The sequence below is a fragment of the Acipenser ruthenus genome, chromosome 1 (assembly GCF_902713425.1).
Source record: "Acipenser ruthenus chromosome 1, fAciRut3.2 maternal haplotype, whole genome shotgun sequence".
Classification (NCBI taxonomy): Eukaryota; Metazoa; Chordata; class Actinopteri; order Acipenseriformes; family Acipenseridae; genus Acipenser; species Acipenser ruthenus.
Window position 1 is genome coordinate 48028563 of NC_081189.1, and position 15087 is coordinate 48043649.

At 38.5% G+C, this 15087-nt stretch overlaps 1 protein-coding gene across 4 annotated transcripts in view; it reads right to left on the reverse strand.

Annotated features, from left to right (window-relative positions):
• Positions 1 to 15087, reverse strand: part of LOC117421124 (E3 ubiquitin-protein ligase RNF38) — a 182296-nt gene that overhangs the window by 60808 nt on the left and 106401 nt on the right. Inside the window, exon 1 of one of the 4 annotated variants that reach the window (XM_034035087.3) lies at positions 14746 to 15016. The exons of 1 other annotated variant lie outside the window; for it this stretch is intronic. In XM_034035087.3, the coding sequence (XP_033890978.1) occupies positions 14746 to 14784 (39 nt within the window). In that variant the 5' untranslated portion in view covers positions 14785 to 15016. Of the gene's footprint in view, positions 1 to 13850; positions 13964 to 14745; positions 15017 to 15087 lie in introns of those variants that run through there. 2 more of the 4 variants (XM_034035088.3, XM_034035089.3) reach the window with 2 other exon arrangements.

Below are 15087 nucleotides of genomic sequence, written 5' to 3' on the forward strand. Positions count from 1 at the left end.
CATCAGCGCAGATAGCTGCAGGCTTTTATATTCTGGCCGAGGGGTTAACTAGCTGTTAATTAATTATCCTATTACCCCTCGGCCATAGTCTGCACAAGTTTAGTAAGGATGCGTGACTGCCAGCTAGTTAAATAAATCACTAGATGATCAGTCACGCATCCTCACAAGGTTTTTTTTTTTCAAGAAACACAAAACAGTAACAAATATGCAGCGCTTCGCTGTAATATAAAACATACAAATCATAATATAAAATAAATAATAAACAAAGGGGCGGGACACAGTAACATACAAAATGCCGAGGTGCTGTGTTGCATTTGTGGATGAACTGAAAAAACATAAACTTATCTTCATCAGAGCATGAACAAATAATGATAAACACAGTAATACAGTGTAGAAAAGTATTTCCTACCATTTTGGTTTAATTTTGGTAACAAATCAGGAAATTAAAATAAGGGATAACAGCAATGGAACCACATTCAACATTCATAGTTAAACATCTCTAAACTTTTTTCTAAACCAAATTGTACAAGGACTTTTTTTTTCAGGACTCTTCTGAGATGGCATTATTACGCGTAGTAGAAATCCATGTGCTTCAAATAGTTGTGTTGTTTTTTTTCACGCTGATGTGACTTAATGCAATTCACATAATCATCCAAACACTTCTTAATGCAGGAGTCCATAGTTATTATAGTTACTATAGCTGAAAGGTACACTGCGGTCATAATTACAGTGAAGAGACATACATTTTGTTCACCAGAAAAGACATTAACAGTACCGTAATGAACAACCATAATTCAGATAGAAATCACTTCTGTTAAAACAGACGCATTTTTATTTTAAATGCTTCATTGCGTTATGACAAATTTAATGAGAAAAATTGCACTTTCGTTCTGTGATCAGCTTTAGAACAGCAGGCGTGATACACGTGACGCCGATACGTAGGCAGTCCTCCAAAGATTCTTGTGTCAGCCTGTTTCGTGCATCTGTTTTTAATATTGCACTCATTGTGGAATAAGCCGCTTCACATGTGTACATAGATCCTAACATGGAGAGCACAAACAGAGCCAGCGGAAACTGTCTGGACATATATAGGCAGACAGGAATGATTCCAGATTTGCTTTGTTAATGAATTCAGTTTTCAGCAACGACGCTGCCTGCAAATATACTACTAGATCTAGTTGCTGCTTTGTCGATTGCAGGAAGCACTTGCTTTGCATGGGATGAGAAATCACCATCTGGGTTGAATGAAAATGGATCAAAGACAAAAACGATTATGTACCTGGGAATGCTGAAGCACTGAAATCGTCTTTCAGCTGTACAATAAAGTCTGTCATCGTTAGGAGTCATTTTGAGTTACGTTTCACTTACAACATATCAGAATGTTAAACTAAACTAGTGTGTCTCTTAATAGATACAACACAGATGCTATATTCTTTTACTAATATTTATTTGGAGGTTACAAAGACATACTATCACAATTGTTACTTCTTTTTTTCCTTTTTAGTTTGTTTTCAACTGGCTTGACCAGCTTTTTTTTAATTGACGAGATTAGCACTTTTGAACTCAGCGGGCCCGAAAACCCAGGTGACTTTTTCTAGCAAAACCTGAGACAGTCGGGCAACGGCTCTGGTTGAATTGGTATGGAACGACCCTGCTAGTATTACAATAACAATAAAAATATGAAACAGTTAAGTAACAGTCCAGCAATGTCATGTGAGAGTAATCCTATGTACAGTACTCCACAAATTAAGTTTAGCTGGCATTACAATAACCAGGATAAAATATGTCCCTTTTAATGTAAACACATCATGAATCCTCCCAATTGTTTCTTTGCTAATTCTGCCTTCTTGTTATTTGCAAAATTTAACAAGAGATACGTCTCCAGACAGAATGTCTTTATGAAACAAATAGTGTTTGTTGCTAGAAAAATAGCTTTGAGCTTGTTTCTTCATCGTTAGATAATATAATTAGAGCTTTCTGATCTTCTGATTTAACCGATAAAACCCGATAAAACACCCCTTATACAAAAAAATGAAATATGTGGATAGCCAATAAACACCGGAAAAACTGTGGAAATGGTTTATCAATTCACGTTGACTTTACCCTTTTCCCATTAAAAAATAAAACCTACTCCAAAAATAATAAATACATTTCCCAGTGCTGCTGTGCAATGTCCCGCCTTCCTGACTTGCATCTATCATTGATTTGTTGTCAATACTTTAAACCCGCCCCAACTACTGAATGACAGCACATTCCTACATTTCTATTGAAGACTCCGCTTGCAAGATTTAAAACAAGATTACAATCAGGATGAAGGCTTGTTAGCGGGATTTCAAGCTGTATTACAGTTAAGATACGGAGGGTTTAAAACAGAATTGTGGCGAAATGTACAAAAATGCCTACACACAAAAACCCCAGAAGAATGTGCCCGTGACCATAGGGATTTTGTTATGGAAGACAGCAAAGGAAAGAAGGTACAACTTAAATGTGCAAGTACTGTCAAGTTACTACTATATTTTGACACACAAAAAAGAAAACGCTCAAGCATTTTGCAAAGAAACCGAAAACACTAATTTCATACAGTATATCAAAAATGAAAGCCCCCCAAAAAAAAGATTTACATAAAACTCGAAAATAGCTCAAATTAAGCACCGGAAAATACAATTAATAAAACCCGAAAAACAGAAGCCCTAAATATAATTTGATTAAGAAATGGTCATGGTTTAACATTGCAAATTATAGCTTTATTAAATGCAGGTAGAGTGGAAAGAAATAAACTAAACAATACTTAAATATGCAATATGTACCTTCCTTCGGGAAAGCCCGGCCTTGACCGCAGTACCATGGGTCTATTTTTTTCAGCATAGAAGAATGCAAGGCTTTACCATTTTTTGCTTTCTTGTTCCCTACGACTGGCAATATGATCTTTAATGGTATTGACTCAAACATGATCAATCGAGTGAAAAGAGAAGAAAAAAAAAAATCCAGCTTCTAAAGAAGGCAAAAGAAAAGGGCACTGACCCAGACACAGCCCTGCTAGTGCAGAAATACACCAGCAACAAGAATGAAATACCTGCACAACTCTTAATGAGCAGAATGCTGAAGTCCAAACTACCAACAACTCAAGCACGGCTAAAACCAAGAGTGCACAAAGATGCTTTCTCGCAACTAAACAAGAGGCAAAAAAAACATAAGTATTTTGATCATAGTGCAAAGGAGCTGCCCAAGCTTCACATAAAAGCAAGGTTGAGAGTATGGGAACCAGCAGTTGTCTTAAAGCAGCATGAGGCACCAAGATCCTGTATTGTCCCTACACCTGATAACACGCAGTACAGAAGAAATCGCAAGCAACTTCTGAAGAGTCACCTGAAATTTTTGGACCACCCATTAAAAATGAAAGCAGCACATCTTCAACCGAGTCTGTACCTTACACCCTGACAACCTGACAGCAACAGATACCACTACCTGGTGCAGCAGAAACAGCTTTCAAGAAAGCAGCCGTTTCCAGAGACACATTCTCCCATGCAGTATACACGAAGTGGAAGGATAATAAGACCACCAGCAAGATAGAGAGGAGTTCTAATTTGCCCAATTGTTTAAAATAGTTTAGTTCAACTAGTTTAGAAGTAAAGGATATGGTGGTAAGGACGTTGGACTAAGTGCTTGCAACCTCTAGTCCCAATGTAGACAAGTGCATTATTTGTATAAAAGTAAATACTTGAGATTCTAGGAATTTAAATATTAAAAAGATAAGGGAGAGGTTACATAAGGTATTGCACTAGCAATAAAGTTTATTGATAGACAGGGCTTGCACTGTCACTAAGTTACGGTTGTTAATAAAGATGTTGTTGTTGACATCTAGCTAGCGTCAGTCATATTTTTATAAATATAAAAGGTTTGCCGTTACCCATTTTATAATTGTGCATGGGGCATGAACAATTACAGAATGTGTCAACCAATTAAGAAATGTGCATTTAGTTCTGGGGAGATTTGTATTATATCTGTAATGAAACAGCAACATTGTAAATCATTAGATTTGTTACAGAGATAAATACAAACAATTGTGCCCCCCCCCCACTGCATTGCAAAAAAGTTTAATTCACCAGTGTATATTTAGCGCACATAACCCCCGTACTGGTAAGAAACTTTACAACATTTTCATAGGCTACATTTTTGTTAGTTGGAGTCAGGCACTGTATATTACGAGCTGGAGGGTTTGACTTGCCACAGTACTTTAACAGCAGTATGATTATTACTGAGCTACTGGCTTCAAAGCAATTTGTAGATGCATGTATTGCAACTTGAACAGTAAGATTTTGTTCTTACTGTCATCAAAGTATAACACCCAAAAACAAGCAAGAACAACAAATAATGCCTAATAATAATGACAACAATCTGACTTGTAATATAACTATAATGTTATTTGTAGAATCGTGCAGTTCTGCCAAACAAATTGTCTATTTGACAAAATTATGAATCCATTTACTTTAAGCCTTAATGAACAAGCACGTACAAATACAAACGTTACCACCTTTCTGGCTTATAAAACAATGCTTTAAAAAATAAAAATGTAATACATTTTTTTTTCTAATTCTGATATGGGCAATTGCAATTACAGTAAGCGCAGGGCACCATAGCTTACTAGGCAGATAAAAGCAGCCCTTATTACACAGACTGCAGAGGTCGTGCTAGCTTTTCTGTTCATGCGTTCCTGAAACGCACATGGCCAAAATTTTGCATCACATCCATCAATACCACATTTTAACACAAAGGCTAAGAAACTCCAGGTATGTGCATTTTGGTACATTTTTATGAACATTTAAACTCTATGGCTTATAGCCTGGAATTAAAATGCATTAAAATAGTTTTTTTTTTCATTTATCTACACATCCTACCCCACAACTTCCAAGTGAAAAAAATATTCTAGAAATTTTAAAAATACAAACTGAAATAGCTTGGTTGGATAAGTGTCCACCCCCCTGGTAATAGCAATCCTAAATTAGCTCAGGTGTAACCAATCACATTCAAAATCAAACACCAAGTTAAGTGGCCTCCACCTGTGTTAAATTGTAGTGACTTCACATGATTTCAGGATAAATTCAGCAGTTCCTGTAGGTTCCCTCTGCTGGGTAGTGCATTTCAAAGCAAAGAGTCAACCATGAGCACCAAGGCGCTTTCAAAAGTACTCCAGGACACAGTTGTTGAAAGGCCTTGAATATCCCTTGGAGCACGGTCAAAACGATTATTAAGAAGTGGAAGGTGTATGGCACCACCAAGAACCTGCCTAGATCAAGCCGTCCCTCCAAACTGGATGACCGAGCAAGAAAGAGACTGATCAGAGAGGCTACCAAGAGGCCAATGGAAACTTTGCGAGAGCTACCGGCTTTTATGGCCAAGACTGGTCAAAGTGTGCATTTGACAACAATATCCCAAGCACTCCATAAATCTGGCCTGTATGGCGAACCGCAGGTACTTCCTGTGCGCTGGTTTTATGGGGCTGTGTAAATAGGCTTCTTTGAGGTCAACCAAGGTGGACCCGTCGCGTAGCCTGATTGAATTCAACAGCTGTTGCATCGTCAACATTTTGAACTTCCTTCGGCTCAGATACAGGCCATCATCCTGCTTTGGCACTAGGAAGTACCTGGAGTAAAACCCTTCCTCCAACTGGAGAGGGTCCATCATGCAAATAGTCTTTTTTGCAGCAGTGCTGCTACCTCCCGAGACACCACAGTGGCATCCTGTGGGTCCATGACTGATGTTGTAGTCATGCCCCGAAAGGTAGGGGGACCGTGCTTGGACTGTAGCAAATTACCGGTAGCAAGCACCCAGACGTCTGTGGTGCACTGACACCAATAGTCCAGATGGCTCCCTGAGAAGGGACCCTGGGCTTGTGTCAGCAAATTCCTAGAGCTGCTGCTCAGCCTGCGGCTTCTGTCTCTGCGCAGGGTGGCGGAGCCTATTAAAGCCAGTTCCGAACATCGCCTCTGGCAGCGGATGCAGCTGTCTGCGATGGTCTTTGAGGCTACTGGGGCCTAGGGCGCAAGTTTGCCGCTGGTTTATGTACTGGAGGTGGTCGCTTGGGGAAGCAGGTGAACCAGCTCCTTAATGTATTCCTGCGCACAGTGAGAGCGCTGCAGCATCTCGTCCACCGCAGGAGCAAATGTATGCCCTGGAGTGATCGGGGCGTCCAACAGCGGTGCTTTGTCCCCATCAGGCACGTGTGCCTGGGAAAGCCAAAGCTGCCTACGTGCAGCTCTCAGCACAGCCAGGTTTCTACCTACAGCATTTCCATTGAGCTTGGACACACGGAGCATGTTCTTGTTAACCAGGCGCAGCTCATCCAGCTGTTGTGGTGAGGACCTGTGGTTCTCAGAAAGGAACCGCAGCAAATGGTAGGTAGGCTACCACGATGCTCTTGTAGTTCCCTAGCCGTGCAGCGAACGCACTGGTTGAATAGGACCTCTTGAGGATCATCTCGGAGACCCGGCACTGCTTATTTGGGCAGGTAACATCCTTGAATTGGAGCTCTAAATTAGAGGCCCTGACCAAGGTGGCAATAGAAACCACAACTGGCGGAAAATGAGCCAGACCCAGCTTCTCCGCATCATGCACCCTATACAGAGCGACCACTGACTGGGAAACAGCAGAAGCTGTTGCCAGATGGTCCCAGGAAGACCGATATCGATATCATATCAAAATATCGATACTGGTGCCCACCCCTACTTATTACTGATAATAATGGAATGAATAACTATTTTATTTATAAATAGTTATTTTGAGAACATAAAAATCAACAGTAGTGTCCATTATTGCTTATAAAGACACTGAGAATACATGTGTATTATGTCATTGCAATCACTCACGTGAAACAATGTCTTGTAATTTACCCGAAACATCAATGTTTCTCAACAAACCTTTCAGGAAGTAGTGTAAGGTCGCTTGGGTCAGAGAATAACATGTTTTTATATATGTATCTCTAAGCAAAATACATAATAAAAAAACACTTTACAAAGTTTACATTTTTTTTAAAAAACAAAATAAAAACTAAATATTGTGTTGAAAAAAAGTGAAAAGTTTGTATGGTTTCTGAAACACTTTATAATGTTCCCCACAGTGTTCTAAAAAGAAGTACATTATTTCTATTGGAAGAGAATCAAATACTGCCAAAAAAAGGCCTGGTCCTGGGGGAGCATGGTTCTGAAATGGTTAATATCACATACATTTTGTGTAAAAACTAGGGCTGCTCCGATTAACAGATTAATCGGATGGATTAATCAACTAAAGAGTTTTTTTTTTACAATTTAAATCGTGCAGAATGGTATACAAAATAAAATCAACCAAGATCGGTGGCAGTACAATCATAAGTGAGCGGAGGCGGGACATAAACAGTTGAAGGTTTTATTAGGTTTAACCAATGGGAGAGTTAAAGATCTGCCCCTTGTTATGCAGGTGTCCAATCATGAGTGAACAGAGGCAGGACAATTGGGAGTTTAACCAATGGGAAAATCAAAGACCTGACCTGGTTTTACAGCTGTCAAATCATTAGTGAGCAGAGGCGGGACAAATATGCTACGGTAAAGATCTGATTACACTGGGAGCGGTAGCGGAAAGCGGTAAACCGTGCGGCAAAAAAAAAATAGAATCTATTGTTCTGAATGGGTGCAATTACACTGAGTGTGGAACGGAAAAGCGGCACGGCGGAAAACCGCACGGGATAGAAACCAGTGCGATTTTTTGACAATACCGCGCAGCAAATTTCCATCTAGACCAATCAAGTGAAGTGTTGTTGTCTGACGTTATTGGCACTATGTACAGTGAGAGATAGCAAATGAAAGACTGATTTTCGAGGTGCAAAAATGCCCTCAACTGTATGATACGTCCCGTCCAGCTTATAAGGATACGGTAAAGAAGCAAGACACCTGGGACACCATAGCGGCCAAATTGGACATGTCATAAAACTCTTGGATTCACCATGCCATGTAAACAATTCAGTCATGCAATGCACACTATCTTTATATGGTGCGGAATAACATTGTTTGGTTCAGACACGAGTTAAAAGAAAATCTGATGTATATATACACACAGCGGTTTGCACCTGAGCGGACTCCACGACGCTTTCAAATTAGACTTTACATGTAGAATCTACACTAACTACTCCACATTGATAGTTAAAAAATGAATATAGAATATAAATAAGTAAGATTTACAGAGAAAAACAGATTAAAGCTCAGTTACATAAGTATTCAACCTCTTTGCTACTGCAGCCCTAAATCAGCTCAGGTGCAAATTATTTGTTTGAAAAGTCACAAAATTAGTGAAATGGTTCCAGCCTGTGTGTACTCAAAGTGGTTTAACTTGTAGATAATTTCCCTCAGATATATAAAGACTTTCAAGCTGCAACTCACAGTGATCCAACAAAGCAACCATGAAGACCAAGGAGCTTTCGAAACAAGTCAGGGATAAAGTGGTAGAGAGGCACAGAGCAGAAGGGGGGTACAAGAACATTTCAAAAGCGCTGATTATCCCTCTCAGCACAGTGAAGTCCGTCATTAAGAAGTGGAAGATGCATCATACCACCCAGACACTACCCAGATCAGGTCGCCCTCCCAAACTGAGCAGCCAGGCAAGCAGGAAACTGGTTCGGGATGTCACTCCGAAGCCAACAAAAGTTCTGTGTCTGAGATGGGGGTCAGTGTTCACACATCAACAATATGCTGGTCCCTATACAAAGTTGGCCTGTATGGACGGGTGGGCAGGAAAGAAGCCATTACTCATCTTAAAAGCATGTAGATACTGTAGACATGTGGGAAAAGGTTTTGTGGTCAGACGAGACAAAAATTGAACTTTTCGGTCTAAATTCCAAGTGTTACGTCTGGCGCAAGCCCAGCACTGCACATCACCCAGTCAACACCATCCCAACTGTCAAGCATATGGGGATGCTTCTCTTCAGCAGGGACTGGGAAGCTTGTCAGGATAGAGGGGAGAATAGAAGGTGCAAAGTAGAGTCAGCCAAGACTCTGAAACTGGGAAGGAAATTCACATTTCAGCAGGACAATGACCCAAAGCACAAAGCCAAAGCCACACTGGAGTGGTTGAACAAGAGAATTCATGTTCTTGAGTGGCCCAGTTATCGAATCCAATCGAAAATTTATGGCTACACTTGAAGATTGCAGTTCATCGACAATCCCCAACAAACTTATCAGAACTGGAGCAATTTTCCCGTGAAGAATGGGCAAGAATTTTACCATCCTACTGTGCAAAGCTAGTAGAGACCTATCCAAAAAGACTCATAGCAGTAATTGCTGCAAAAGGTGCTTCTACCAAGTACTGACTTCAGGGGCTGAATACTAGTAACCAGTAAATTACATTTTTTAAGCTTTGCTGACATTTAACCTCCTCCTCATATAACAGTGTTCAGTTTAACCACTACAGCTTTGAATAAAAAAAAGTTTGTTTGAAAAACTGTGCATACATTATTTGTAATTCAACAAAATGTAACATTATTGGTAGGGGGTGAATACTTCTGCAAACCACTGTATGTTATAAATTTGTTGAGGTGAGGTCGGGTCACAGGGAACCTTTTGTGTATCCTGAAGACAGAGGTGCCATCACGGATAAAACAAGTGTGGTGTGGTGTGGTGTGGGCACTAGACTAATGTTGGATGAATAAACCTGTGCATGAAGACCCTTAATTTTATGTTGTATGTTGCAAAACACAAGGGCAGCTCTTACTTCTAGTAACAGTCTATAAAGAGGTCAATGTAAAGCACCTGACTTTATCCTGAGCTTCTATTACTACAGCTGAGGTATGACATACAGGAGGGTAAAATCATAAATCTGCATATACTTCCACTTTAGTAACATATCCATAAACATTAACCCTGTAACTATCACTTATCAAAGTAGGCGTCTGAGAAACAAAAAATTGCTATATTAACCTGTTGATACTTCACAGAACAGAACTTGGGAACAAATGCATTTTTGGACAAATAAAACAATTAAACCCTGGCATGATTTTCTCAATCACCTGGCTGAGCAAACAGACAAGGGTTTCAAAGTACTCAGCAAGAACAGTGAATGTTTTCTTTTGCTGTTCTGCTGCTGGTCAAGCATGACAGGATCTGTAAGTTGTATTTAAAATTGTCTGTACTGGGAATGCTCTTCATTTAAACTGTAATAATATCTGCAGGAATATATATATTATGTACTAACGTACTGTCCTACCCAAACGACTTGCCTTAAAAATGGCACTTGTGCCGACTTAAAAAAAATCGATTAACTCAGATTGATTTAATAAGCCTTTCTTTTTACTCCAGCAAATGATGTGTTGCACACTTAAAATATTTTTTGGGGTAGGGGGTAGTATTTTTAAGACGGACAAGTAGATTTTTAAGAAGGACAAGTGGATTTTTCTAGCATTTTGTCCCTTGGACAACAATTTTTTTTTCAGAAATTGGCCACCCCATATAATGTAATTATAATATAATGAAATGAAATAATGTTTCAAATTGCTTTTTACAAATTAAAAATAAAAATGTCAGACAACGGCAACATTGTAGTCAATTTGGTTACAAATCAATTTTCAAGAAGAACTTTCTCAGAAAAAAATTTAGGTATACACCACAAATACCTGAACTGACACAGGAAGGAAAGGGATATACTCGCCTCTTTCAGCATTCAAATTATGAATAAAACTTTTTTTGTTCAGTACAGAAAAGGTGATATGGAACAGCACTGTCTACAGCAATCTAGGCTATCTAGCGAAGTCAGCACAAAAACATGAGAGTTCCCAAAGTCACTTGCGAGCCGCTGTAACACTCAACTTTTGGACAAACCCGGATTGATGTTCAACTGGATGAGCAGAAGCGTAGGGAAACAATACATCACAATAAGCAAGTAAGAAAAAATCATGAGGTTCTTGCTTGATTGATTCTACCTTGGCAAGCAAGAACTGGCATTCAGAGGGCATGATGAAGGCACAAATTCCTCAAATAGAGGTAATTAAGTGGAATTACTTCTCTGATTTCTAACTACGACAGCATGTTAAGCAATCACTGGTCACTGGTCAATAGCCACAATATTCTCGGGTACCTCTAACAAGATTCAGAACAGCTTAATCTATTCGGTGCCTCAGGTTCTGCTAGATGCAGAAGTATAGGAAGCCAAGTACGTAGCTATAATGGTAGATTAAACAACCCATGCTGGAAACGCAGCTCAGCTGTCTTGTGTTTACAGGTATGTGACTGACAGTGGCCTGAAAGAACAGTTGTTCTGTGAAAATGTGTTACATTTACCAAAATAAAAATAAAAATGCTTTTAAAAAGACCAAATTTTAAAAAAACAAGATTCTATTACCTTTATTAAAAATTTGCACAGATTAATCTACCGATTAATCAACTAATGCTAGCGGTACAAATCGGCACCCTAATTTAGTATTAGATTATTGTATATACATTATATATAATATCGATATTGTATATACATTTATCAATGATAAAGTGCATTGACTTATTTTTCAAAATAAAGAACAAACACTAAAAACAGTGTTGAGCATAATAGTTAAACAAAAAGGCACAACTTATATTGAAGTTAGAACATTTCCGATTATAAAAAAAGAAATACAAAGGACTTGAGTTAACAACTGAAAAGAATGCATTCAAATCAGATGTTTTTTAACATTGTAATAATAATAAAAAAATAATAATATATTTTAACAGAAGTAATTTGTGAACTATGGTTAATTACTGTTAACATTTTATGTCCAAAGCAAAACAAAAGTTGCATTTATCAAAAACATATCTTCCTGTATTTTTGCTAAAGGGTGTATATTTATGCAGGCTGTATTATTTTTGTTGAGTTTGTGCCTTATTACTTTACAGCCAATTAAAGTTACTGTTAAAGAAGAAACAAGCAACATTTTCAGAAGTCCAACTTCCATACATTTTCGGTATCATTACATTAAATGTTTTGGGTGCAGGTCCCACAAATCAGACTTTTGTGAACATGTAAAGTGACCCAGCAATACTTGTCCATTTCTGACACATCCATAACGTGAGTTTCTTTGGGCAACAAAAAAAGATTGTGAGACTCTGAACCATGGAATTTTAACAGGACACAGTTTAAAAAACACCTTATTTAAATAGTATGTTTCTTTAATTCATTAAAGGAGCCCTTGTGTATGGTAACAAAAAGTTACATTTTGTGTGCAAATGTCACATCCATTACTGGAATTTCCCACAGCATTACATTGAAGTTACAAGTACTTCCAATAAATACAGTACATAATGCCGACTTACGGGGTATGCAATAACTACAGCCTTACATTTTAACTGTAATGTTAATTTGAACTACTGTACAAAAACGTGGTCTTACTTAGACCTCCTTTTAATCCTGCCTTAATAATATTCTAGCCCGAGAAGTTGCTACTCTTGATGTAGTTGGCTACTATGTTCACTGAGTTTCCATAATGTGAAACTAGATAGTCTATCTAATCAAAATGCTGGGAGACAGCGAATGGGGATTTAGACTACATACACAAGATTTACATAAAATGCTGCTGCTCCCCCCTCTGCCCCCAAAAAATTAAATGATAAAAACCACTTGCTCTGTAACTGTATTTTACAACATACAATGGTTCCACGAAACAAATCCAAAGAAAGCTTCTGACAGGCCTTGTGCCAGTCAGTTTCAACTGAAGAATTACTCATCTTGACAAAGCACAACCCCCACTTATTTCAAGGTTACACATCTGAATGAGTGACCTTTACTTGATAAAATCTACAAGCAAAATGTGATGGAATTTGGGGTACATTTATTTATTATATAATTCAAGTATTACAAGCATTCTTATGTACATCATCGAGTAAGTAGTCTAATGGAGGGTGTAAGCAGTTTGGTTGATATCTTACCCACAAAAGGATACATTGCAAGACCAAAAACAACTACAACTACAAGCACCTAGCTTTAAAAGCCAAACTTACAAAACCCAAAATAACATGATCCAACTCACGTTAAAATAATGAAATAGGTGTTTTAATGGAAACAGGTCGAGGTCTGGTTTCCAATAAGACATCGGAATAATAAACCTGTATTAGGGTTAGTTGCCCACATTGAGGGCTATTACTTTCAGAGAGTCTACAGCAACATCTGCATGCACCATCCTTCAACAGTACTTGATGTGGTACAAACAGGTGCTTTCTAAAGTTGCACTCTTCAATGAAACAACGGTATACAGCAGCATTATTAATTACATCTTTACGCCATTTGTTTAAAAGCTACAACGTTTTTAAAAAGTAGTTGCCACCTTTGTTTGGGAGCTATTTGTGTTATTTATTTACACTAAACTCACTTGCTAGGTTTTAACTTTGTTAAATAAAATGCCGGTACATAAAATAAATAAATAAATAATAACAAATTTAAAAAAAAATAGTTGCATTACAGTATTATAATAGGAAAACAGTTCTAGCTTATATTTTAACAATACATATATTGTTAATATAGATTGGTACAGTAAGGTTGCAAATGTCGTCAGCTTGTTCTTGACCCCTTTTAATTTTGTTGTTGTTTTGTTTGGTGAATCCAATCCTGCACATACATATTTGTAAAGTCAGCTACCAGATACCACTTTAAAAACCACCACGAGAAATTAACAGGAGTAATAATACATAGAATTAGCACGTCATAAACAATCAGGAAACCGACTTGCTCTTCACCCTTGGCGTTGCTAAACGCTGTGCATTTTTAAAGAATGAAATATAGTGCATGCACAAACCTGAAAATCAGGTATCCTAACCACGAAAAAAAAAAAAATAACACATCGTTACGTTTGCCATAATATAAGACATACATACACATCACCACTCACTTTCACAGCTTTTTCTTCCTCTCCATTTTCTCTTCCTCTGGTCCCTTTTTTTCTACAAACCAACCAACCCACCAAAAGCGATCACGTCACCTACCCTACTACCAATTGTATCCTATCAGATCGCACGGGCAGGTACAATTTGTCAGACTGGCCAACCAGTGCGCAGATTGTAAGGCTGGCTTTAGCGCAGCCGAGTGTAAACAGGCTAGTTTGAGAGCAGGCACTGCAGTGATCCTTTGTTTTCAAACTGGGCAATTGAGAGATGAAATATATTAGGAAGAGTGCCTTCAATTTTGCGCTCAACCCACAAAAAAATGCTTGTCAAAAGCAAAGGGGAGAGTGCAACATGAATGCAGATCTTTTTTTTTTGGTTATACTTTGGAACACGAACACCGGTCCAACCAAAATGTAACCCGCTGATTAACAAGAGCTCCTAGCTACAGTACTTGTTTTCATTATTATCCAACTAGATCAGACAACCATTATTCGTCTTCTGGTCTGCTACAGCACAAACTGTTTAGAAATGCAATACAAATTAATCCAGCGGAGGAACCCAACCAGAGAAATACATTCAGCATTTCACATTATGAATTAAAGATGCAATCTGGGATTAAGTTATAAATACCCACAAAAATTAAATAGTATCATATCGCGACTATATTCGTTCATATAAAGCGTGCACACGCTATAATATACACCAACCTAAGATGTGGTGTTTGCACATCAGCAGTCACTCCGATTACAATAACCTTAATGAAATCATGAGGGTTAAAATACATGATGCATTTATAATTAGATTGCAATATACATGTTGATGAAATCGAACACTGGATTCAATATGTTTTAATAATTAGAACATTTTGGATTTTCCCGAGTGTTACCTGTTTTCTGTTTTCTTTTGGTGAAACAGTGATGATCATTAAAACGAGTGAGCCCCGCTCGCCGCCCTATTTTAAAAACAGCCTCCAACATCGATCACCAACCTCCCTCTTCCACCATCAACCCCCCAACCGCGGTTCCGCGAATAAAGTACAGTAGACACGCCGGCAAAGTCCTAGGTTTGAACCGGACCAAACCCCACCACCCTGCTGGTCCAACACACAGTGGTATACTCCAGAGATCAAAGCACCGCAGAGCTAGCACCCCCTACGCAACACCCTGAATGGAATCGGCAGACTGTCAGTTCAGTGGGAGAGGAAGACTGCATTTTAAAATTGAACTTC